Source organism: Oncorhynchus kisutch, linkage group LG17 (genome assembly GCF_002021735.2).
Source record: "Oncorhynchus kisutch isolate 150728-3 linkage group LG17, Okis_V2, whole genome shotgun sequence".
Lineage (NCBI taxonomy): Eukaryota > Metazoa > Chordata > Actinopteri > Salmoniformes > Salmonidae > Oncorhynchus > Oncorhynchus kisutch.
The window spans coordinates 13,743,705-13,768,794 of record NC_034190.2 but is presented as its reverse complement, the minus strand read 5'-3'; the positions used below and the strand labels follow the sequence as shown (position 1 = coordinate 13,768,794).

The 25,090-nt window shown below is 43.7% G+C and overlaps 1 protein-coding gene across 1 annotated transcript in view; it reads right to left on the bottom strand.

The window, feature by feature from the left end:
* The window catches only part of LOC109907194 (engulfment and cell motility protein 1-like), a 119,046-nt gene extending 95,242 nt beyond the window's left edge, over positions 1 to 23,804 (bottom strand). Inside the window, exons 1-2 of the mRNA XM_031795143.1 lie at positions 23,543 to 23,804; positions 228 to 367 (exon numbers count right to left, since the gene is read on the bottom strand). Coding sequence (XP_031651003.1) covers positions 228 to 305 — 78 coding nt within the window. The 5' untranslated portion in view covers positions 306 to 367; positions 23,543 to 23,804. The remainder of the gene's footprint in view (positions 1 to 227; positions 368 to 23,542) is intronic.
* Positions 23,805 to 25,090: the final 1,286 nt, after the last annotated feature.

The window sequence follows — 25,090 nt, the reverse complement described above, 5'->3', positions numbered from 1 at the left end:
AATTAGAGCTGACAGTCTGCACTTTAACCTCACAGTCATTGTTTTACTCAGAAAACTTGGGGGACCAAATAAAACCACCTGCAGGCTGGCCGCCAGTTGGGGAATGCTGCAGTCAGTCACAGGACTAGCATCACACAGGAATATCACCACTGGTTGTGAGACAATGTGTGAAAGCAGTACAGGCAGTCTATTGGGCAATGGACCTCTCTTTTTGATCAGGCACTGACCTGGTCTATCTCCATGAGCTTAGGGAAGGCCCCTGGCCACTCAATGGCCACCTTGACGATGTCGGAGGGCGGTGGCATGATGGCGGTGGAGGGGTATGGAGGTGCCTCTCACTGTCTCACTGAGGAGCTCTCATCCAAACCTGCAGGGGAGAGAAACAGACAGAGGGGGTCACGTTATTCAATGGACAGAATAGAATAGACTAGAATTTATCCATTTGCTCATAAATTCTAAATGTGTTGCTGACACAGCACTACGATACAGTAGCAATCCCACCCACTGCACGAAGAGGCACACTCACACAGTCTATATTCAAACCAAGTGACATCAATATTCAAAAGTTCACAGTGTCAGTGATGAAATATTAATGAGAGTTATGATGGAAAGTAAAAGATACCTTAACAGAAAATGACTCAAGTAAAAGTGAAAGTTACCCAGTAAAATCCTACTTGAGTAAAAGTCTAAAAGTATTGGATTTAAATACACTTAAGTAGCAAAATTAAATGTATAAATCATTTTACACTCCGTATATTAAGCAAACCAGACGGCACACATTTTATTTTTTTAGATGGCCAGTGTCATTTAAATGACACTCCAACACACATTTTACAAACAAAGCATGTGTTTTTAGTGAGTCTGCCAGATAGATGCAGACGGGGATAACCAGCGACGGTCTCTTGAATTAAACCATTTCCTTGTCCTGCTAAGCATTCAACACGTAACAAGTACTTTCAGGTGTCAGAGAAAATGTATGGAGTAAAAAGTACATACATTTATTTAGGAATGTAGTGAGGTAAAAGTATCAATAGTAAAGTACAGATATCCCCAAAAACAACTTAAGTAAAAATACTATAAAGTACCACTTAAGTACTTTACACCACTGACTAGGGCACAGCTTCCTTAAGTGTATTCATTACACTCACTTATACAGATCCCAGATCAGGCCATATATTGCAATAGCAAAAGTGCAGTTGGCTTGTTCTGCATCCCAAATTGCACCATAGATCTCTGGTCAAAAGTAGTGTAGAAAACATTAGGAACACCTTCCTAATATTGAGTTGAACCCCCTGATGTCATCAGAACAGCCTCAATTCTTCAGGCCATGGACGCTACCAGCTGTCGAAAGCGTTCCACAGGGATGCTGGCCCATGTAGACTCAAATGCTTCCCACAGTTGTGTCAAGTTGGCTGGATATCCTTTGGTTGGTGGACCATTCTTGATAAACACAGGAAACTGTTGAGTATGAAAAACCCAGCAGCATTGCAGTTCTTGATACAAACCTGTGCACGTAACACCTACTACCATACCCCGTTCAAAGACACTTCAATATTTTGTCTTGTCCGTTCACCCTCTGAATGACAGACAAACACAATCCATGTCTCAGTTGTCGCAACGATTAAAAATAGGTCTTTAACCCGTCTCCTCCCCTTCATTGACAGTGATTGAAGTGGATTTAACACGTGACATCAATAAGGGATCATAGCTTTCACCTGGATTCACCTGGTCAGTCTCATGGAAAGAGCAGGTGTTCCTAATGTTTTGTACACTGGGTGTATATAGGGAGTAATTGGGCACAACCATAGAAGACTGTACCAACAAATAGTACCAACAAATTGTAAACAAACAAATCGATTGACAAAGAAACTGTCATCAAGCATTTCACTGCAAAAAACGTTGTCCACAATAGCCTGTATGTACGATACCCAAGATATTAAACTACAGCATAACAGAGTCAGAGTGGGCCTCCACAGTGGTGATGCTACTAAACTTGACCTCAGCAGCTCATCTCCAGGGGCCAGGGTGTGTCGTGCTTGGCTCTGAGTGATAAGAGCAGTGGTGTGACACACAGGGCAGGCAGCATCAGAGGTGTTACAGGCCTGAGGAGCATTAGCAGAGACACACACCCACAATTCTCACACACACCCACAACTCTCACACACAACCCACACCCACAACTCTCACACCCACAACTCTCACTCACACACACACAACTCACACACAACTCACACACACACACACAACTCTCACACACACACACACAACTCTCTCACACACACACACAACTCTCTCACACACACACACACACACACACACACACACACCTCTCACACACACACACAACTCTCACACACACACACAACTCTCACACACACTCACTCACACAACTCACACACACACCTCTCACACACACACACACACCTCTCACACACACACCTCACACACAACTCACACACACAAAAACACACACACACAAACTCTCTCACACACACACACAAAACTCTCACACACACACACACACACCTCTCACACACACACACACACACCTCACACACACACCTCACACACACACAAACTCTCACACACACCTCACACACAACTCACACACACACAAACTCTCACACACACACAAAACTCTCACACACACACACACACAAAACTCACACACACACACAAAACTCTCACACACACACACAAAACTCTCACACACACACACAAAACTCTCACACACACACACAAAACTCTCACACACACACACAAAACTCTCACACACACGCGCACAAAACGCACATGCACAAAACTCACATGCACAAAACTCACATGCACACTTGTGTGCGCACACTCATGCTCACTCAGAAACACACATTTTCTCTCTGAGACACACACACACACCTGGCAGTGAACAGTAATCCTGTGTGACTCAGGCCTGGGATGAAAGCGCTGAGTATTACTGAGAAAGCAGAAAGAAAGAGGTTTAGCAGAGAGATGGATGGAGAGATGGTCTGATTCCCCCTGGCTTTCTCAGATAAGACTGGTTAAATTGCCCTCTGCACTTAGAGAAGACCGGACACAGACCACAAGTGAGGACTTCATCATATGACGACACCAAATGTCCATCCAAAATGGAAATAGTGTATACGGAGTACTGTAGATATAGAATACGTACCAAATGACACCCTATTTGCCCCCTAACCTATGGGCTCTAGTTAAAAGTAGTGCACTACACAGGGAATAAATAGGGGTCCCATTTGGGACACAGTCAGTATACCAAGCACTGTAGATATGCTAAACCCAGCCAAGCAACATTGTGTTATTTATTCAGTATTTCAGTCTGGATCATCTTCGCTCCTAAAGGAGAAGCCCCTTTACATATTTAATCCTCTTCCACATGGACCCAGTCCCCCATGGGAGGGATCAACAACACCCTATTCCCTATGAGCTGCAATACATTTAACCAGGACCCATTAGAGCTCTGGTCAAAAGAAGTGCACTATATAGCGAATATAACTTTTGACCAGGGCCCTATTAGTGTACTATAGGAATAGGGTGCCATTTGGGATGCACACGTGTGGAGCCTTCGTCTCTCGCTCTGTTTATTCAAACCTTCCCTACGTCCCTCTCTCCCTCATGTAGTTTATTCCAACCTTACGTCTCTCTCCCTCATGCAGTTTATTCCAACCTTATGTCTCTCTCCCTCATGCAGTTTATTCCAACCTTACGTCTCTCTCCCCATGCAGTTTATTCCAACCTTACGTCTCTCTCCCTCATGCAGTTTATTCCAACCTTACGTCTCTCTCCCCATGCAGTTTATTCCAACCTTATGTCTCTCTCCCTCATGCAGTTTATTCCAACCTTACGTCTCTCTCCCCATGCAGTTTATTCCAACCTTATGTCTCTCCCTCATGCAGTTTATTCCAACCTTACGTCTCTCTCCCCATGCAGTTTATTCCAACCTTACGTCTCTCTCCCCATGCAGTTTATTCCAACCTTACGTCTCTCTCCCTCTCTCCCCCATGCAGTTTATTCCAACCTTACGTCTCTCTCCCTCTCTCCCCATGCAGTTTATTCCAACCTTACGTCTCTCTCCCTCTCTCCCCATGCAGTTTATTCCAACCTTACGTCTCTCTCCCTCTCTCCCCATGCAGTTTATTCCAACCTTACGTCTCTCTCCCTCATGCAGTTTATTCCAACCTTACGTCTCTCTCCCCCTCTCCCCATGCAGTTTATTCCAACCTTACGTCTCTCTCCCCATGCAGTTTATTCCAACCTTACGTCTCTCTCCCCATGCAGTTTATTCCAACCTTACGTCTCTCTCCCTCTCTCCCCATGCAGTTTATTCCAACCTTACGTCTCTCTCCCTCTCTCCCCATGCAGTTTATTCCAACCTTACATCTCTCTCCCCATGCAGTTTATTCCAACCTTACGTCTCTCTCCCCATGCAGTTTATTCCAAAAAGATATTCGTCATGTCATCTGCCTGTTCTGGTGTACTGTGAATGTGTAGCTCATCCCATAATAAGCACAGCCCTTGTTCAGGGCCCGTTGCCATGGGAGCCATAGCTTCAGTAGACACTAGCTAGCTACATCTTTACTTCCATCCAGGGTGTCACAAAGGCAGTCGGTCACCTTTTGTTTGTTGTCATTTCAATTTACCGAAATTCAGAAAGAACCACCAGTCTTTTTTACACCATTCAAATAAATCTGAGGGAAATATCGGACTCTCGGTGTAAACATTGGAGTGTGTAAAATGAGAACTTTGAGAAACAGCCTTCAGTGGACGTGTGTGTGTGTGTGTGTGTGTGTTTGTAGGGCTGTGACTCAAAAAGACAGCCTTTCTCTGCAACTTAATTATTACCATTATACTGTTATCAGTATCATTTAATTATTATTTAATTCATAGTTACCTCTAAATATTAGTCTAGTATTCAAATTTAGAAATGTCAGATTGGAGAGGATTGTCACATTTTCGTATTGACAACTTAACCCATAGGCTATCAGACAAAAGAAACGTGCCATTTCACTATTGCATTTACACTTCGTTTCTGTTTTTTCCTTGTCATTCGGTTTTGTCCATTTTGTTTAAATGTATGTTACTGTTGTCTTAGGCTTATAAGGCCCTGTGTAAAAATGGGAGGCCACAATTCTGTTTGTTAACATGGATATACTTCTCAATAAAACACATTATTATCATCATGACATTATTATGATTATTATTATTCTTCAGGTTATTACTTATAAATATGAATCTACAAATTAAGAAATGCCAGGTTGGAGAAGATCAATCGCATTTTCTAAATAAAAATATACGCCTACCTCGTCTGTTACTGTTTTTGCAACAAAACAAAAAAATGTAATAGGGATCATATTTCTACACGCAAATCAGTTCGCCTGCTATTAGGGCAAGTTCATCTACATGAAAAAAAAAGTTCAGAAATGTGTTTTTCCCAAAAATTAATGTAGGCTTATTTAAAATGGTTTTGCCGGTTATTTTATCTATGGTGTTCATCTGTAACCGTTAGTTACGCAGGTCATTTTTACCCGGTTATTCATTTACCGTCACAGGCCTACGTGTCTGTGGCCTTCCTGACCTGCAGCTGTCTGTGTTGATGAAACCAGGCTCCTCACTGAAATCACTGACTCTCTCCGTTCATGCCTCTCCCTTGTTTATGCTCATTCAGAGACAATTGTGTTCTTGTCCTCCGCTCTAGGAAAGCGGAGGGTGGCAAAGAGAGAGAGACCGAGAGAAAAAACACAGGAGTATCGTCTTGATGAGCACAAGCTGGCCAATTCTGTGAGCAGAGGAGCATGATTGCTCAGACACACACACACACACCCTTTAAAGAAAAAATCAATTCACCCTGTCAACAAGTTCAGCCTGTCAATCAGATCTGTCATGGTCTTTCAACACAGGAGCAGCAACAGTGGAAGTGTCACAGTCAACCTCAGAAAGCTCAGTGCACCCATCTTCCTTCCTTTCCCCTTACAACAGGAGCTCTGTCAGAGACTTGAGACTTTGGCTGTGTCCCAATTGCACCCTATTCCCTATAGATCTCTGGTCAAAAGTAGTGCACTACATAGGAAATAGGGTGCCATTTGTGATGCACTCATCACAGAGAGAAGCAGTATACAGTAAATCTAGTGGAGGGGATGGGTTGAGGAGAGGGGCAGTCAGGGCTGCCAGGAACACTGTCATTCTGCTCTGGGTTCATTTATAGGCATCAAGACTGCACTAGGATAAACAGCAGATATGCCAATCAAGATTTACTCTGTGTGTGTGTGTGTGTGTGTGTGTGTGTGTGTGTGTGTGTGTGTGTGTGTCTCTCTCATACCCGGGAGGCACGTATCTCTGCCTCACGTATCTCTGCCTCATATTTTATCCACTTCACAATGCAAATTGTGGTTTTGTTATTGAGCAAGCAGCTGTCCAAGGCCATCCTGTCATGGTAGTTGATACCCTCAGGAATATGTGGACCTGTACAACACAGCTCTGCCAGAGGAGCTAATAAGACATAAGTGTCTCTCTTTCCTTCTCCCCATGTCCCTGTTCCTCATGCCATCTCTCTGCTCCTACTTCAGTCTTTGCCTCCTCTTTAGGTGTCCTGCTCTCTCATCCTACCCTGACGACTCACTGAATTGTTTGCTCTGCTCTCGCTACATGCTTCAGTCTGAGACTGACGTCATTGAAGTCGTTTGAGGTGACGAGGGGGTTGTTCAAAACAAAGTCATCAGCGATTGGATCGTCTGTAACCAATCGTCATCGAAGCCCATGACAAATTTTCCAACCGTGGCTTTACCCACGTGTTCTGGCTCTGGCCCAACCCATAGCAAGGAGTCTGGGTAGCCAAGCAACACTCTCTCTCTCTCTGTTCCTCCCCATCTTTATAGAAAACATTAGGGATTGAAACGTTGCAGCTGTACGGTCTCTAAACCAATAAAGCTCTGTAGGATCAGATCCATTCCCTCTCACACAAATGTCCAGGCCTTCACTTAGTTTCATTAAAGTAATGTACTGCGTAACATAACGAGCTGGCTAGACATCAAATCATTGTTTATCAGGGTGAATGGACCTTCTAAGGACAGTAGCAAAGCACACTGACTGACTGGCAATAATCCTGATAGAACGTGCATCCTGAATAGCACCCTTTACCCAATATAGTGCACCACCATGTTGGACCAAGGCCCATAGGGACACCACACTAATAGGCCTCTGGTCAAAAGTGCATCACATAGGGAATAGGGTTCCATTTGGGCTGTAGCCATAACCTTAATAATAATAATTTATTTGGTATGATGGATGAGGATGTGGAACTGGGCCAGACTATAATCTCACAAAACGCCCACTGGCACCATCACCTGTGGTAAATCAGAGTGACACGTGCAGCGAGAAGGTCACACCACTAAAGTGACGTTAATCCACTGGATTATTTCAGACACGGAAAGAGTGACTTTACAACAACAAGAAAAAATGAATCACCCCAAGGTCCTGAAAATCAAAAAGTACACAACTGGAAGAACGCATCAATACAGGAGGTGGTAAAGAGTGGACGAGAGGGAAGAGGGAACGCATCAATACAGGACGTGGTAAAGAGGGGACGAGAAGGAAGAGGGAACGCATCAATACAGGAGGTGGTAAAGAGGGGACGAGAAGGAAGAGGGAACGCGCCAGGTTTCTGCTCAATTATTTATGAGGTAACATAAGAGGTCTTGTCCTCTGCAGAGAGGAAGGAAGGGGAGAGGAAGAGGGAGGAGAGTTCTGGGAGGAGATGGAGGGGAGAGAACGAGAGAGAGAGCGAGGAAAAAGATCGGCTGGAGTGTCGAGTGAGGGATCAAGAGAAAAGACAGAACATTTTAAATTTGACTTCACTACCAACAAGAGGGCTTTGTTGTTGCCCATTTCCTCCTATTAAAAAAATGGATGTAGGCCTACCTGTTTGACAGGCACAACTATGCTATAGATTTGTCAGTATATCCAAATCCTCCAATACGGTCACCATGCACGCCATAAAAACCTCAGACCAAGCCCTTCCCAAACACTGTTCTGTTAAAACCAGAGCTCAAATTGAGTGAGGATATGCCATATCCGTTGTGAAAGAAAAGGGCAAAAAGGATATCTATTGTTTGCTTTATATTTTGAAATTGTACACAACACGTATCCAGATGATACCAAGTGTTCTATAACAATGCTTAACTCGACGAGACTTGTGCTAGAAACAAGCACTAAAATGCCCAGAGGTGACTGATGCATATGGAGATGTATTGATTCCTCTATGACAATCTGAAGCTGAGCTGCGGCCTTCGATATTGGAGGACACAAAAAAAAGAACATTTTATTCTGTCCCTATTATTTAAGCTTTTCATTTTCTGAAAAGAGAAGATGTTTAAAACCAAGCAGCCTTTAGGGAAGCCAGCAGTTGAAGCCTCTACATTTTTCTTCGTCAGTCAAACAAACCTCTGTCTGGGTGGAAGGGCCATGCTTAGATTCATAAGGATGTCTAATAACTAATTATTTGCAAACAAGACACTCTGGTTTGGCATTGGAGAAATATGCCTATTTCTCTGTGTTTTCTTCCCTGAAACTTCCATTTTCATTATCCACCTTTCTTGAGACTTTTTCAGAGCGATATTTTCTCGATTGCAAGGAGTTTTTCTCCAATCAATCATTGCACAAAGAAAAGAAAATACAATTCATAGAGACATTGGTGATTTTAACAGTGTAATCAGATTGAAAATATTAGTATATATATGTTACTGACATTGAACTGATTATTAAATAGCCTACTAACCAGATGTGCTAGTAATTGTTTAATTTGTAGCATAGGCATGTGGATTGGGTTGCTACTATGTTCTGATCTGCCAACTATTAGCGAAGATTTATTTTTTCCTTTGGGTGGCAGAACGTCCAGGGCCTGTTTGCCTTTGGGCGGCAGAACGTCCAGGGCCTGTTTGCCTTTGGGCGGCAGAACGTCCAGGGCCTGTTTGCCTTTGGGCGGCAGAACGTCCAGGGCCTGTTTGCCTTTGGGCGGCAGAACGTCCAGGGCCTGTTTGCCTTTGGGCGGCAGAACGTCCAGGGCCTGTTTGCCTTTGGGCGGGAGAACGTCCAGGGCCTGTTTGCCTTTGGGCGGCAGAACGTCCAGGGCCTGTTTGCCTTTGGGCGGCAGAACGTCCAGGGCCTGTTTGCCTTTGGGCGGCAGAACGTCCAGGGCCTGTTTGCCTTTGGGCGGCAGAACGTCCAGGGCCTGTTTGCCTTTGGGCGGCAGAACGTCCAGGGCCTGTTTGCCTTTGGGCGGCAGAACGTCCAGGGCCTGTTTGCCTTTGGGCGGCAGAACGTCCAGGGCCTGTTTGCCTTTGGGCGGCAGAACGTCCAGGGCCTGTTTGCCTTTGGGCGGCAGAACGTCCAGGGCCTGTTTGCCTTTGGGCGGCAGAACGTCCAGGGCCTGTTTGCCTTTGGGCGGCAGAACATCCAGGGCCTGGCCTGTTATGCCGATATAGTTTGGGTTGGACATGCACACGTGATTTATTCTCGGTACGGGACCTCCTATCTACTTTTCACCCCTGCAACCCATCAACTACCTCATACACCTGCACATTGACTCGGTACAGGAGTCCTTGTATATAGCGTTACTATTTCGCTAAACTTGTCTTAGTTTTTAACCCTGCATTGCTGGGAAAGGGCTTTATACACTATAATTAATATTTGTAGGCCTCCTTGCTCGCACACGCTTTTTCAGTTCTGCCCACAAATTTTCTATGGGATTGAGGTCAGGGCTTTGTGATGGCCACTCCAGTACCTTGACTTTGTTGTCCTTAAGCCATTTTGTCACAACTTTGGAAGTATGCTTGGGGTCATTGTGTTACGTTCGTCGATGGAAGGGAATCAGACCAAGGTGCAGCGTGGTAGGCGTACATTTGAATTTATTAAATGAACACCAAAAAGACAACAAATACAAAATGAAACATAACGTCTAGCAGGGCTAAATAGCACAGTACCAAAAACAAGATCCCACAAACTAAGGTGGAGAAAAGGCTGCCTAAGTATGATCCACAATCAGAGACAACGATAGACAGCTGCCTCTGATTGGGAACCATACCAGGCCAAACAAAGAAATAGGAAAACTAGATTGCCCACCATACTCACACCATGACCTAACCAAAATAGAGAATAAAAAGGATCTAAGGTCAGGGCGTGACTCATTGTCCATTTGGAAAACCCATTTGCGACCAAGCTTTAACTTCCTGACGGGAACATCTTGAGATGTTGCTTCAATATATCCACATAATTTTCCTCCCTCATGATGCCAGCTATTTTGTGACATGCACCAGTCCCTCCTGCAGCAAAGCACCTCCACAACATGATGCTGCCACCCCTGTGCTTCACGGTTGGGATGGTGTTCTTCGGCTTGCAAGCCTCCCCCTTTTTCCTCCAAACACAACAATGGTCATTATGGCCAAACAGTTCTATTTTTCCTTCATCAGACCAGAGGACATTTTCTAGCCATCTAGGCAGAGTTGCAAAGAAAAAGCCACATCTCAGACTGGCCAATAAAAGATAAAGATGAGGAAAAGAACACAGACACTGGACAGAGGAACTCTGCCTAGAAGGTCAGCATCCCGGAGTCACATCTTCACTGTTGACATTGAGACTGGTGAGTTCTTTGTTTCTGGCCATTTTGAGCCTGTAATTGAACCCACAAATGCTGATGCTCCAGATACTGAACTAGTCTAAAGAAGGCCAGTTGTATTGCTTCTTTAAACAGTTTTCAACTGTGCTAACATAATTTCAAAAGGGTTTACTAATGCTCAATTAGCCTTTTAAAATGATATACTTGGATAAGCTAACACAACGTGCCATTGGAACACAGGAGTGATGGTTGCTGATAATGGGTCTCTGTACACCTATGTAGATATTCATTTTTTTTTTAAATCTGCCATTTCCAGCTACAACATAAAAAATGTCTATACTGTAATTCTGATCAATTTGATTTTAAAAATGGACAAAAAAAAGTGCTTTTCTTCTAAAAACAAGGACATTTCTAAGTGACCCCAAACTTTTGAACAGTAGTGTATAAACCTCTTCAACTTTCCTAAACAGCTGGGGGGGGGGGGGGGGGGTACTGTGGGCTGACACCTTGTATAGATTTCAAAAGAGCCTAAACCCCAGCGCTCCATCTGACACCTCCACAAAGGACTGTGGCTCACCAAGGGGCCAGGGTGTGACACCGTGCTACAGACAGCTTACAAAGGAGCCAGGAACCTTTATCTGTGTAAGAAACAAAGGCCACAGAGAGATGGAGTGACACAGACAGGCACAGTGAGTTATCATCACCTACGAGACGGAAACACACACAGAGAGATGGAGTGACACAGAGACAGGTACAGTGAGTTATCATCGCCTACGAGACGGAAACACACACAGAGAGATGGAGTGACACAGACACACACATGATGAAACACCCGCTACAATTATGACACCATCACAAACCGTAAGAGACACACTGAAACACCTGCTTCAAGCCAGTTCACACACGGTCACACTCTAGCCATGCTTTCAGTGTCCTGTTACATGAGGGAGTGTCTCACACAAACACACACAGTTGGCCTAAGTACTGTCGTTTTAATTCACACAGAAGCACCCACAGGAAAATCCCTCGTAAGTGCTCATTGAAAGTTAGATTTATTGTCTTTGCCCTGTGAAACTGTGCCCACATACCCCTATCAGAGTTCCCCCTGGGTGGTAAACAAAACAATGAATAATGAAAGGAGGAAGAGAAACAGACAGAGAGGAGGGCACTGGAAGGAAACATGGCAGAGCTGCAACAAAAGGGAACAGGACATGTTGTGAGTGACAGGCAGCACATTACAAGTTGAACATCATTGTGAGAAATCATGTGGAGAAATCATCAATTAATAAAACATTACTCATTCCCTCTCTCAAAGAGCATCTCTTTCAGTCACACCCAGTTTGCTAAAGACAGTTGGCAATGACAGACAGGCACACACACACACACACACAAACAGGACAGCAGTGGAGAAGGTGAAAAGTTAAGTTCCTCAGTGCACATATCACCGACAAACTGAAATGGTCAACGCACACAGACAATATGGTGAAGAAGGCGCAACAGCGCCTCTTCAAGCTCAGGGGGCTGAAGAAATGTGGCTTGTCACCTAAAACCCTCACTAACTTTTACAGGTGCACAATTGAGAGCATCCTGTCGGGCTGTATCACCGCCTGGTACGGCAACTGCACCACCCACAACCACAGGGCTCTCCATAGGGTGGTGTGCACAACGCGTCACTGGGCGCAAACTACCTGCCCTCCAGGACACCTACACCACCTGATGTCACAGGAAGGCAAAAAAGATGATCAAGGACAATAACCACACAAACCACTACCTGTTCTCCACGCTATCATCCAGAAGGGGAGGTCAGTACAGGTGCATCAAAGCTGGGACAGAGATAGAAGCTGTTTTTCAATCTCAAGGCCATCAGACTATTAAACAGCCATCACTAGCACAGACAGGTGGCTGCCTACCTACAGACTTGATATCATTGGCCAATTTAATCAATGGAACTAGACACTTTAATGATGCCACTTTAAGAAGGTTTACATATCTCGGATTACTCATCTCATATGTACACTACCGTTCAAAAGTTTGGGGTCTGTCACGTTCTGACCTTAGTTATTTTGTTATGTCTTTGCTTTAGGTTGGTCAGGGAGTGAGTTGGGGTATGCTGTCTATGTTTGTTTTTCTAATGCTGTGTTTTACGTTTGGCCTGGTATGGTTCTCAATCAGAGGCAGGTGTCGTTAGTTGTCTCTGATTTAGAATCATACTTAGGTAGCCTTTTCCCACCTGTGTTTCGTGGGTGATTGTTTTCTGTCTTTGTGTAGGTCACCAGAAATGACTGTTTCGTTTCGTGCCATTCTCGTTATTTTTGTTTTAGTGTTCTGAGTTTATTTAAGATCATCATGAACATGTACCACGCTGCGCATTGGTCCTCCGATCCTTCCTACTACTCCTCCTCAGAAGAGGAGGACGAGCTTTACAGGGTCACTTAGAAATGTCCTTGTTTTGAAAGAAAATCACATTTTTTGTCCATTAAAATAACATAAAATTTATCTGAAATACAGTGTAGACATTGTTAATGTTGTAAATTACTATTGTAACTGGAAACGGCAGATTTTAAATGGAATATCTACATAGGCGTACAGAGGCCCATTATCAGCAACCATCACTCCTGTGTTCCAATGGCACGTTGTGTTAGCTAATCCAAGTTTATCATTTTAAAAAGGCCAATTAATCATTAGAAAACCCTTTTGCAATTATGCTAGCATAGCCGAAAACTGTTGCCCTGATTTAAGAAGCAATAAAACTGGCATTCTTTAGACTAGTTCAGTATCTGGAGCATCAGCATTTGTGGGTTCGATTACAGGCTCAAAATGGCCAGAAACAAAGAACTTTCCTCTGAAACCCGTCAGCCTAAGAAACTGAAGATCTCGTACTCCCTTCACAGAACAGTGCAAACTGGCTCTGACCAGAATAGAAAGAGGAGTAGGAGGCCCCAGTGCACAACTGAGCAAGAGCACAAGTACATTAGAGAGTCTAGCTTGAGAAACAGACGCCTCACAAGTCCTCAACTGGCAGCTTCATTAAATAGTAACCGCAAAACACCAGTCTCAATGTCAACAGTGAAAAGGTGACTCCGGGATGGTAGCCTTCTAGGCAGAGTTGCAAAGACAAAGCGATATCTCAGAATGGCCAATAAAAAGAAAAGATTAAGATGGGGAAAAGAACACAGACACAGGAACTCTGCCTCAGCTGATGTCAAAGTGTAGTACAGAAACCCAGCCTAAAACCCCAAACAGCAAGCAATGCTACTACTACTACTACTAACTACTAATACCTGTGTCTCAGCAGGCTACTAAACTACTACTAACTGTCTAAGCAGGCAATTACACTACTATGACTGTCTAAGCAGGCAACTACACTACTACTACCTATCTCAGCAGGATACTACACTATTACCATTACCGTCTAAGCAGGATAATACACTACTACTGTCTAACTATAGTACTTCTACTACTACTACTACTACTACTACTGTCTAAGCAGGCTACTACAGTACTACTACTACTACTACTACTACTACTGCCTGTCATTGTCTCAGCAGGCTACTACACTACTACTGTCTGTCTCAGCAGGCTACTAATTAACTGTCTCTGTCTCAGCAGGCTACTACAGTACTACTACTGACTGTGTCTCAACAGGTTACTACTACCACCTGTGTCTCAGCAGGCTACTACACTAACTATCTAAGCAGGCTACTACTACTACCTGCCTAAGCAGGCTACTACATTACTACTACTGTCTGTCTCAGCAAACTACTGCACTAACTATCTAAGCAGGTTACTACTACTACCACCACTACCTATCTAAGCAGGCTAATACATTACTACTACTACTACTACTACTACTACTACTACTACTGTCTGTCTCAGCAGGCTACTACACTACTACTGTCTGTCTCAACAGGCTACTACACTACTACTACTACTACTACTGTCTGTCTCAGCAGGCTACTACACTACTACTGTGTCTCAGCAGGCTACTACACTACTAACTACTACTGTGTCTCAGCAGGCTACTACACTACTACTGTCTGTCTCAGCAGGCTACTACATTACTACTACTACTACTATCTGTCTCAGCAGGCTACTACACTACTACTGTCTGTCTCAGCAGGCTACTACTGTCTGTCTCAGCAAACTACTACACTACCACTACTACTACTACTACTACTGTCTGTCTCAGCAGGCTACTACAGTACTACTACTGACTGTGTCTCAACAGGTTACTACTACCACCTGTGTCTCAGCAGGCTACTACACTAACTATCTAAGCAGGCTACTACTACTACCTGCCTAAGCAGGCTACTACACTACTACTACTACTACTACTATCTGTCTCAGCAGGCTACTACTGTCTGTCTCAGCAGGCTACTACACTACTACTGTCTGTCTCAGCAGGCTACTACACTACTACTGTGTCTCAGCAGGCTACTACACTATTACTGTGTCTCAGCAGGCTACTACACTACTACTGTGTCTCAACAGGTTACTACTACCACTACCACCTGTGTCTCAGCAGGCTACTACAGAACAACTACTGACTGTGTGACTCAGCAGGCTACTACAGTACTACTAACTAACTGTCTGTCTCAGCAGGCTACTACAATACTACTACTGACTGTCTAATCAGGTTACTACAGTACTACTACTAGTCTGTTTCAGCAGGCTACTACACTACTACTGTCTATCTCAACAGGTTACTACTACCACCTGTGTCTCAGCAGGCTACTACAGAACAACTACTGACTGTGTGACTCAGTACTACTACTACTACTGTCTCAGCCTCCAGTATTTATGCTGCAGTAGTTTATGTGTCGGGGGGCTAGGGTCAGTTTGTTATATCTGGAGTACTTCTCCTGTCCTATCCGGTGTCCTGTGTGAATCTAAGTGTGCGTTGTCTAATTCTCTCCTTCTCTCTTTCTTTCTCTCTCTCGGAGGACCTGAGCCCTAGGACCATGCCCCAGGACTACCTGACATGATGACTCCTTGCTGTCCCCAGTCCACCTGACCGTGCTGCTGCTCCAGTTTAAACTGTTCTACTACTACTACTACTACTACCTCAGCAGGTTACTACTACTACTACCACCTCAGCAGGTTACTACTACTACTACTACTATTATTATTCGACCATGCTGGTCATTTATGAACATTTGAACATCTTGGCCATGTTCTGTTATAATCTCCACCCGGCACAGCCAGAAGAGGACTGGCCACCCCACATAGCCTGGTTCCTCTCTAGGTTTCTTCCTAGGTTTTGGCCTTTCTAGGGAGTTTTTCCCAGCCACCGTGCTTCTACACCTGCATTGCTTGCTGTTTGGGGTTTTAGGCTGGGTTTCTGTACAGCACTTTGAGATATCAGCTGATGTACGAAGGGCTATATAAATAAATTTGATTTGATTTGAATTTGATTTGAGTAGGTTACTACAGTACTACTACCTGTCTGTCTCAGCAGGCTACTACAGTACTACTACTACTACTACTACTACTACTGACTGTGTAATCAGGTTACTACAGTACTACTACTGGCTGTCTCTTTCTCAGCAGGCTACTACACTACTACCACCTGTCATCGTCTCAGCAGGCTACTACAGTACTACTACTACAAACTGTGTCTCAGCAGGCTACTACAGTACTACTACTGACTGACTGTCTCTGCAGGTTGCAAATGTACTACTACTACTACTACTACTGTCTCAGCAGGTTACTACTACTGTCTCAGCAGGTTACTACTACTGTCTCAGCAGACTACTACTACTACTGTCTGAGCAGACTACTACTACTAAATCAGCAGACTACTACCTCAGCAGGTTACTACTACTACTACTACTACTACTACTACCTCAGCAGGCTACTACTACTACTACTACCTCAGCAGGTTACTACTACTACTACTACTACCTCAGCAGGTTACTACTACTACTACCTCAGCAGGTTACTACTACCTCAGCAGGTTACTACTACCTCAGCAGGTTACTACTAGTACTACTACCTCAGCAGGTTACTACTACCTCAGCAGGTTACTACTACTACTACCTCAGCAGGTTACTACTACTACTACCTCAGCAGGTTACTACTACCTCAGCAGGTTACTACTACTACTACTACTACTACTACTACTACTACCTCAGCAGGTTACTACTAGTACTACCTCAGCAGGTTACTACTACTACTACTACTACCTCAGCAGGTTACTACTACCTCAGCAGGTTACTACTACCTCAGCAGGTTACTACTAGTACTACCTCAGCAGGTTACTACTACTACTACCTCAGCAGGTTACTACTACTACTACCTCAGCAGGTTACTACTACTACTACTACTACTACTACTACTACTACTACTACCTCAGCAGGTTACTACTACTACTACTACCTCAGCAGGTTACTACTACCTCAGCGGGTTACTACTACTACTACTACTACTACTACTACTACTACTACTACTACTACTACTACCTCAGCAGGTTACTACTACTACTACTACTACTACTACCTCAGCAGGTTACTACTAGTACTACTACCTCAGCAGGTTACTACTACTACTACTACTACTACTACTACCACCTCAGCAGGTTACTACTACTACTACCTCAGCAGGTTACTACTACTACTACTACTACATCAGCAGGTTACTACTACTACTACTACCTCAGCAGGTTACTACTACTACTACCTCAGCAGGTTACTACTACTACTACTACTACTACTACCTCAGCAGGTGACTACTACCTCAGCAGGTTACTACTATTACTACCTCAGCAGGTTACTACTACCTCAGCAGGTTACTACTACTACTACTACTACTACTACTACTACTACTACTACTACTACTACCTCAGCAGGTTACTACTACTACTACTACTACTACTACTACTACTACTACCTCAGCAGGTTACTACTACTACCACCTCAGCAGGTTACTACTACTACTACTACTACTACCACCTCAGCAGGTTACTACTACTACTACCTCAGCAGGTTACTACTACTACCACTACTACTACTACCTCAGCAGGTTACTACTACTACCACTACTACTACCACAGCAGGTTACTACTACTACTACCTCAGCAGGTTACTACTACTACCTCAGCAGGTTACTACTACCTCAGCAGGTTACTACTACTACTACTACTACTACTACCTCAGCAGGTTACTACTACCACTACTACTATTACTACTACTACCTCAGCAGGTTACTACTACCACCTCAGCAGGTTACTACTACTACTGTCTCCGCAGGTTACTACTACTACTGTCTCAGCAGGTTACTACTACTGTCTGAGCAGGTTACTACTACTACTACTGTCTGAGCAGGTTACTACTACTACTACTACTACTACTACTACTGTCTAAGCAGGTTACTACTACTACTACTACTGTCTGAGCAGGTTACTACTACTACTACTGTCTAAGCAGGTTACTACTGTCTGAGCAGGTTACTACTACTACTACCACCTCAGCAGGTTACTACTAGTACATCAGCAGGTTACTACTACCTCAGCAGGTTACTACTACCTCAGCAGGTTACTACTACCTCAGCAGGTTACTACTAGTACTACCTCAGCAGGTTACTACTACTACTACTACTACTACCTCAGCAGGTTACTACTACTACCTCAGCAGGTTACTACTACCTCAGCAGGTTACTACTACTACTACTACTACTACTACTACTACTACCTCAGCAGGTTACTACTACTACTACTACTACTACTACTACCTCAGCAGGTTACTACTAGTACAACTACCTCAGCAGGTTACTACTACTACTACTACTACTACTACTACTACTACCACCTCAGCAGGTTACTACTACTACTACCACCTCAGCAGGTTACTACTACTACTACATCAGCAGGTTACTACTACTACTACTACTACCTCAGCAGGTTACTACTACTACTACCTCAGCAGGTTACTACTACTACTACTACCTCAGCAGGTTACTACTACTACTAGTACTACTACCTCAGCAGGTTACTACTACTACCACCTCAGCAGGTTACTACTACTACTACTACTACTACTACTACCTCAGCAGGTTACTACTACCTCAGCAGGTTACTACTATTACTACCTCAGCAGGTTACTACTACTACTACTACTACTACTACTACTACTACTACTACTACTACTACTACTACTACTACTACCTCAGCAGGTTACTACTACTACTACTACTACTACTACTACTACCTCAGCAGGTTACTACTACTACCACCTCAGCAGGTTACTACTACTACTACTACTACTACCACCTCAGCAGGTTACTACTACTACCTCAGCAGGTTACTACTACTACCACTACTACTACCACAGCAGGTTACTACTACTACTACCTCAGCAGGTTACTACTACTACCTCAGCAGGTTACTACTACTACCTCAGCAGGTTACTACTACTACTACTACTACTACTACTACTACTACTACTACTACTACTACTACTACCTCAGCAGGTTACTACTACTACTACTACTACTACTACTACTACTACTACCTCAGCAGGTTACTACTACTACTACCACCTCAGCAGGTTACTACTACTACTACTACTACTGTCTCAGCAGGTTACTACTACTACTGTCTCCGCAGGTTACTACTACTACTGTCTCCGCAGGTTACTACTACTACTGTCTGAGCAGGTTACTACTACTACTACTGTCTGAGCAGGTTACTACTACTACTACTACTGTCTAAGCAGGTTACTACTACTACTACTGTCTGAGCAGGTTACTACTACTACTACTGTCTAAGCAGGTTACTACTACTGTCTGAGCAGGTTACTACTACTACTACTACTACTACTACTGTCTCAGCAGACTACTACTACTACCTCAGCAGGTTACTACTACTACTACTACCACCTCAGCAGGTTACTACTACTACTACTACTACTACCTCAGCAGGTTACTACTACTACTACTACTACCACCTCAGCAGGTTACTACTACTACTACTGTCTCAGCAGGTTACTACTACTACTGTCTCCGCAGGTTACTACTACTACTGTCTCCGCAGGTTACTACTACTACTGTCTCCGCAGGTTACTACTACTACTACCACTACTATTACTACTACTGTCTGAGCAGGTTACTACTACTACTGTCTAAGCAGGTTACTACTACTACTACTACTACTACTGTCTGAGCAGGTTACTACTACTACTACTGTCTGAGCAGGTTACTACTACTACTACTACTACTACTGTCTGAGCAGGTTACTACTACTACTGTCTAAGCAGGTTACTACTACTACTACTGTCTAAGCAGGTTACTACTCCTACTACTGTCTGAGCAGGTTACTACTACTACTGTCTAAGCAGGTTACTACTACTACTGTCTAAGCAGGTTACTACTACTACTACTACTACTACTGTCTGAGCAGGTTACTACTACTACTGTCTGAGCAGGTTACTACTACTACTACTACTACTACTGTCTCAGCAGACTACTACTACTACTACTACTACTGTCTCAGCAGACTACTACTACTACTACTACTACTACTACTACTACTACTGTCTCAGCAGACTACTACTACTACTACTACTACTACTGTCTCAGCAGGTTACTACTACTACTACTGTCTCAGCAGGTTACTACTACTACTACTGTCTCAGCAGGTTACTACTACTACTACTGTCTCAGCAGGTTACTACTACTACTGTCTCATCAGGTTACTACTACTACTGTCTCAGCAGGTTACTACTACTACTGTCTCCGCAGGCTACTACTACTACTACTACTACTACTACTACCTCAGCAGACTACTACTACTACTGTCTGAGCAGGTTACTACTACTACTGTCTAAGCAGGTTACTACTACTGTCTCAGCAGACTACTACTACTACTACTACTGTCTGAGCAGGTTACTACTACTACTACTACTACTACTACTGTCTGAGCAGGTTACTACTACTACTCCTACTGTCTCAGCAGGCTACTACTACTACTGTCTCAGCAGGTTACTACTACTACTGTCTCCGCAGGTTACTACTACTACTGTCTCAGCAGGTTACTACTACTGTCTGAGCAGGTTACTACTACTACTACTGTCTGAGCAGGTTACTACTACTACTGTCTAAGCAGGTTACTACTACTACTACTGTCTGAGCAGGTTACTACTACTACTACTACTGTCTAAGCAGGTTACTACTACTGTCTGAGCAGGTTACTACTACTACTACTGTCTCAGCAGACTACTACTACTACCTCAGCAGGTTACTACTACTACTACTACTACTACCACTACCTCAGCAGGTTACTACTACTACTACTACTACTACCTCAGCAGGTTACTACTACTACTACTACTACTACCTCAGCAGGTTACTACTACTACTACTACTACTACTACTACTTCAGCAGGTTACTACTACTACTACTGTCTCAGCAGGTTACTACTACTACTACTACTACTACTGTCTCAGCAGGTTACTACTACTACTACTGTCTCCGCAGGTTACTACTACTACTGTCTCCGCAGGTTACTACTACTACTACTACTACTATTACTACTACTGTCTGAGCAGGTTACTACTACTACTGTCTAAGCAGGTTACTACTACTACTACTGTCTGAGCAGGTTACTACTACTACTACTACTGTCTGAGCAGGTTACTACTACTACTACTGTCTGAGCAGGTTACTACTACTACTGTCTAAGCAGGTTACTACTACTACTACTACTACTGTCTAAGCAGGTTACTACTACTACTACTACTGTCTGAGCAGGTTACTACTACTACTGTCTAAGCAGGTTACTACTACTACTACTACTACTACTACTACTGTCTGAGCAGGTTACTACTACTACTACTGTCTCAGCAGACTACTACTACTACTACTACTACTGTCTCAGCAGACTACTACTACTACTACTACTACTACTGTCTCAGCAGACTACTACTACTACTACTACTACTACTGTCTCAGCAGACTACTACTACTACTACTGTCTCAGCAGGTTACTACTACTACTACTGTCTCAGCAGGTTACTACTACTACTGTCTCAGCAGGTTAGTACTACTACTGTCTAAGCAGGTTACTACTACTACTGTCTCAGCAGACTACTACTACTACTACTACTACTACCTCAGCAGACTACTACTACTACTGTCTGAGCAGGTTACTACTACTACTGTCTAAGCAGGTTACTACTACTGTCTCAGCAGACTACTACTACTACTACTACTACTACTACTACTACTGTCTCAGCAGACTACTACTACTACTACTACTACTGTCTGAGCAGGTTACTACTACTACTACTACTACTGTCTCAGCAGGCTACTACTACTACTACTGTCTCAGCAGACTACTACTACTACTACTGTCTCAGCAGACTACTACTACTACTGTCTCAGCAGACTACTACTACTACTGTCTCAGCAGACTACTACTACTACTACTGTCTCAGCAGACTACTACTACTACTACTGTCTCAGCAGACTACTACTACTGTCTCAGCAGACTACTACTACTACTACTGTCTCAGCAGGCTACTACTACTACTACTGTCTCAGCAGACTACTACTACTACTACTGTCTCAGCAGACTACTACTACTACTACTGTCTCAGCAGACTACTACTACTACTACTGTCTCAGCAGACTACTACTACTGTCTCAGCAGACTACTACTACTACTGTCTCAGCAGACTACTACTACTGTCTCAGCAGACTACTACTACTACTACTGTCTCAGCAGACTACTACTACTACTACTACTGTCTCAGCAGACTACTACTACTACTACTACTACTGTCTCAGCAGACTACTACTACTACTGTCTCAGCAGACTACTACTACTACTACTACTACTACTACTACTACTACTACTACTACTACTACTACTACTACGTCGGTCTCAGCAGGTTGCTACTTGTAACTGTCTCTTTCTCAACAGGCCACTTTGTTTCACAAACATGCCCTTGTTTCTAGTGCAGCAAGCAGGATATCCTGTCAGTACTCTGTGCCAAAGGGCCGACAACAGCTCTCACTGCAATTAACAGCACGGTATTAACTCAACTTGTGTTGGTTAAATAGACTAACATTGTGTATGTATGTATGTATGTATGTATGTATGTATGTATGTATGTATGTATGTATGTATGTATGTATGTATGTATGTATGTATGTATGTATGTATGTATGTATGTATGTATGTATGTATGTATGTATGTATGAACTGTACACTCCTGGAAGCAGCGTAGATGTGTGACATGGAGCCATGCATGCTGCAGGGTGATATTTGCATCCCAAATATCACCCTATTCCCTCTATAGTGCCCATACGGCTCTGGTCAAAGGTAGTGCACCATGTAGAGAATAGGGTGCAATTTGGTAGGGAATAGGGTGCCATTTGGAATGCAGCCAAGGTCTTACAGGTATGGGGGGTATGGGGGGGGGGGGGTAGTGTCATGAAAACAGTGAACCCAGGCGGTGAAACCAAAAGGGGTTCACCAATAACAAAGTGAGTCAGCAACAATATACATTTCATTGTCACCATCCTGAATAAAATAAATGAGTCATAGAAAACGTCTGCGTCAATCCAGAGGTGTGACTAAACAACTATAACAGCCAAATCCATATCTAATGAGCTGCACAGCCAATGCTTTTATTTCGATTTCTGTCTGTTATGTAGTTGTCTAAACAATCTATTTCATAGCTGACCTGTCAGGGGATAACAAAACTGGTAAACTCATGGGTACACTCAAAATGGCTGTCCTGGTATCGTGATTTATAATAATTATAATACTGTAGTCTGAATAGGGTCAGTGCCCGGGGGGTTAGAGGGCACAGGGGGTGGGGAGGGCGGCCCTAAAATGAGAGCCCTACCCTTCGGCCCAACGCACCCTACTCCAGCCTGAGTAGTGAGTACACAACAAGAAGAGAAGACCAGGGACTCACCCGGAAACCTTGACGACAAGCAGGTAGCGAGTTCAACCCGCGGGTCCACCCTCCAATAAGTCTTGTTTCAAATCCACAACAAATCAAAACTAAACAAAATCCCCACTAACACTAGCTAGCCACAAATACAATAAGCATCCTTCGATGTTCAGCAGTCACAAGAGCAAGGGTTTTAAACTACACTTCACAGTGCCTCTCCTTGGGCACAGAGACAGAAAAAAGCAAAAGAGAGAGAGGTTAACAGAAGGAGGAAGTAGGCGTTTGTCTAGAGAAGAGGAAACAGGTCTGTAGCAAAATAGAAGGTTGAAAAAAAGCTGAAAAATTAAAAGACGAGACAACCGTTGGAGAAACAGCTTACACGACTTGCTCACAGGAAGTTACCTCAACCTGAAAATCATTGTGTCACACAGCTATACTGTACTAATACATGTACTGGTCAGCATTCAGCAGGGCAAAACAGTAGGGAACGTTCAGATAGAAAATACTTTATTTAGAATAAAACATGCCTCTAACATGTACAATAAGGAATCACGGCAGCTCTATTTATGTCATTTCTATCTGGAACATTCCACAGTGTTTGCCTACTGAACATTACCCTGGTGTGGGGTCAACATAGTCTAGTCAGAGCTCTGAGCAGAGGGAGCCATGTTCCATTACCCAATACCACAAGGGTTTCGTCCCAAACGGCATCCTATTCTCTATGTAGTGCGCTACTTTTGACAAGGGCCCATCAGTAAGGAGGAATGCACTAGATAGAGAATAGGGTGTCATTTGGGACATAGGCAAGCTCTCACTTCCACCTCTGGCTGCCCTATTGTCTCACTGATGCCATAGACTATAAGAACAACTCGCACGGTGGTGGGAGAATGAGCCAAAACCTGACAGGATCTTAACATTACAGCCTCATTGAACTAAGCGTTGGGACTGCCGTCTTAGTTGGGAAGTCTCAGTGAAGTTTGACCAGACCTGGGTTCAAATGGTATTTGAAATCTTTACAAAAATACTTTGAGCATTTGATCATCTACCTGGAATGTTATCGTGGTGGGGTTTGCACTTTCGGGACTATTCCTTTGGTTCCATTGTACCAAGCTCAATCCAGAGCAGATACAGTATTTGAAGAAGACAAATGCTACTGAACCCAGGTCTGGTGCTTACAGCTACTTCACTGCACCCATTACAAGTGTCAGGGGCTGACATCTTAGTTGGCCAGTGTCAGTGTGTGAAGTCTGACACACAGCATATGTTTAACCCACCCTAGGGTTAGTGAGGCCCCAACTCCCTCGAGTCCCTACTCATCTCTACCACAAAGCCAAATATTGTAGTAGTCTGTTTTCTAGCAGATTTTTACCTGGGATCAGATTCAAAACTAACTCATCTGGCTCTCTGAGTATCTGAGCTGTCAAGGCCACAGAGACCAGAGAGAAAGAGAGAGAGAGGTGGAGAAAGTGATGGAGAGAAAGAGAGCGAAAGAGAGAGATGGTGGAAGGGAGAGAAAGAAAGAGGCAGGCAGGTGAAAAGGGCAAATGAGCTCAGCCGTTTCATAAGACA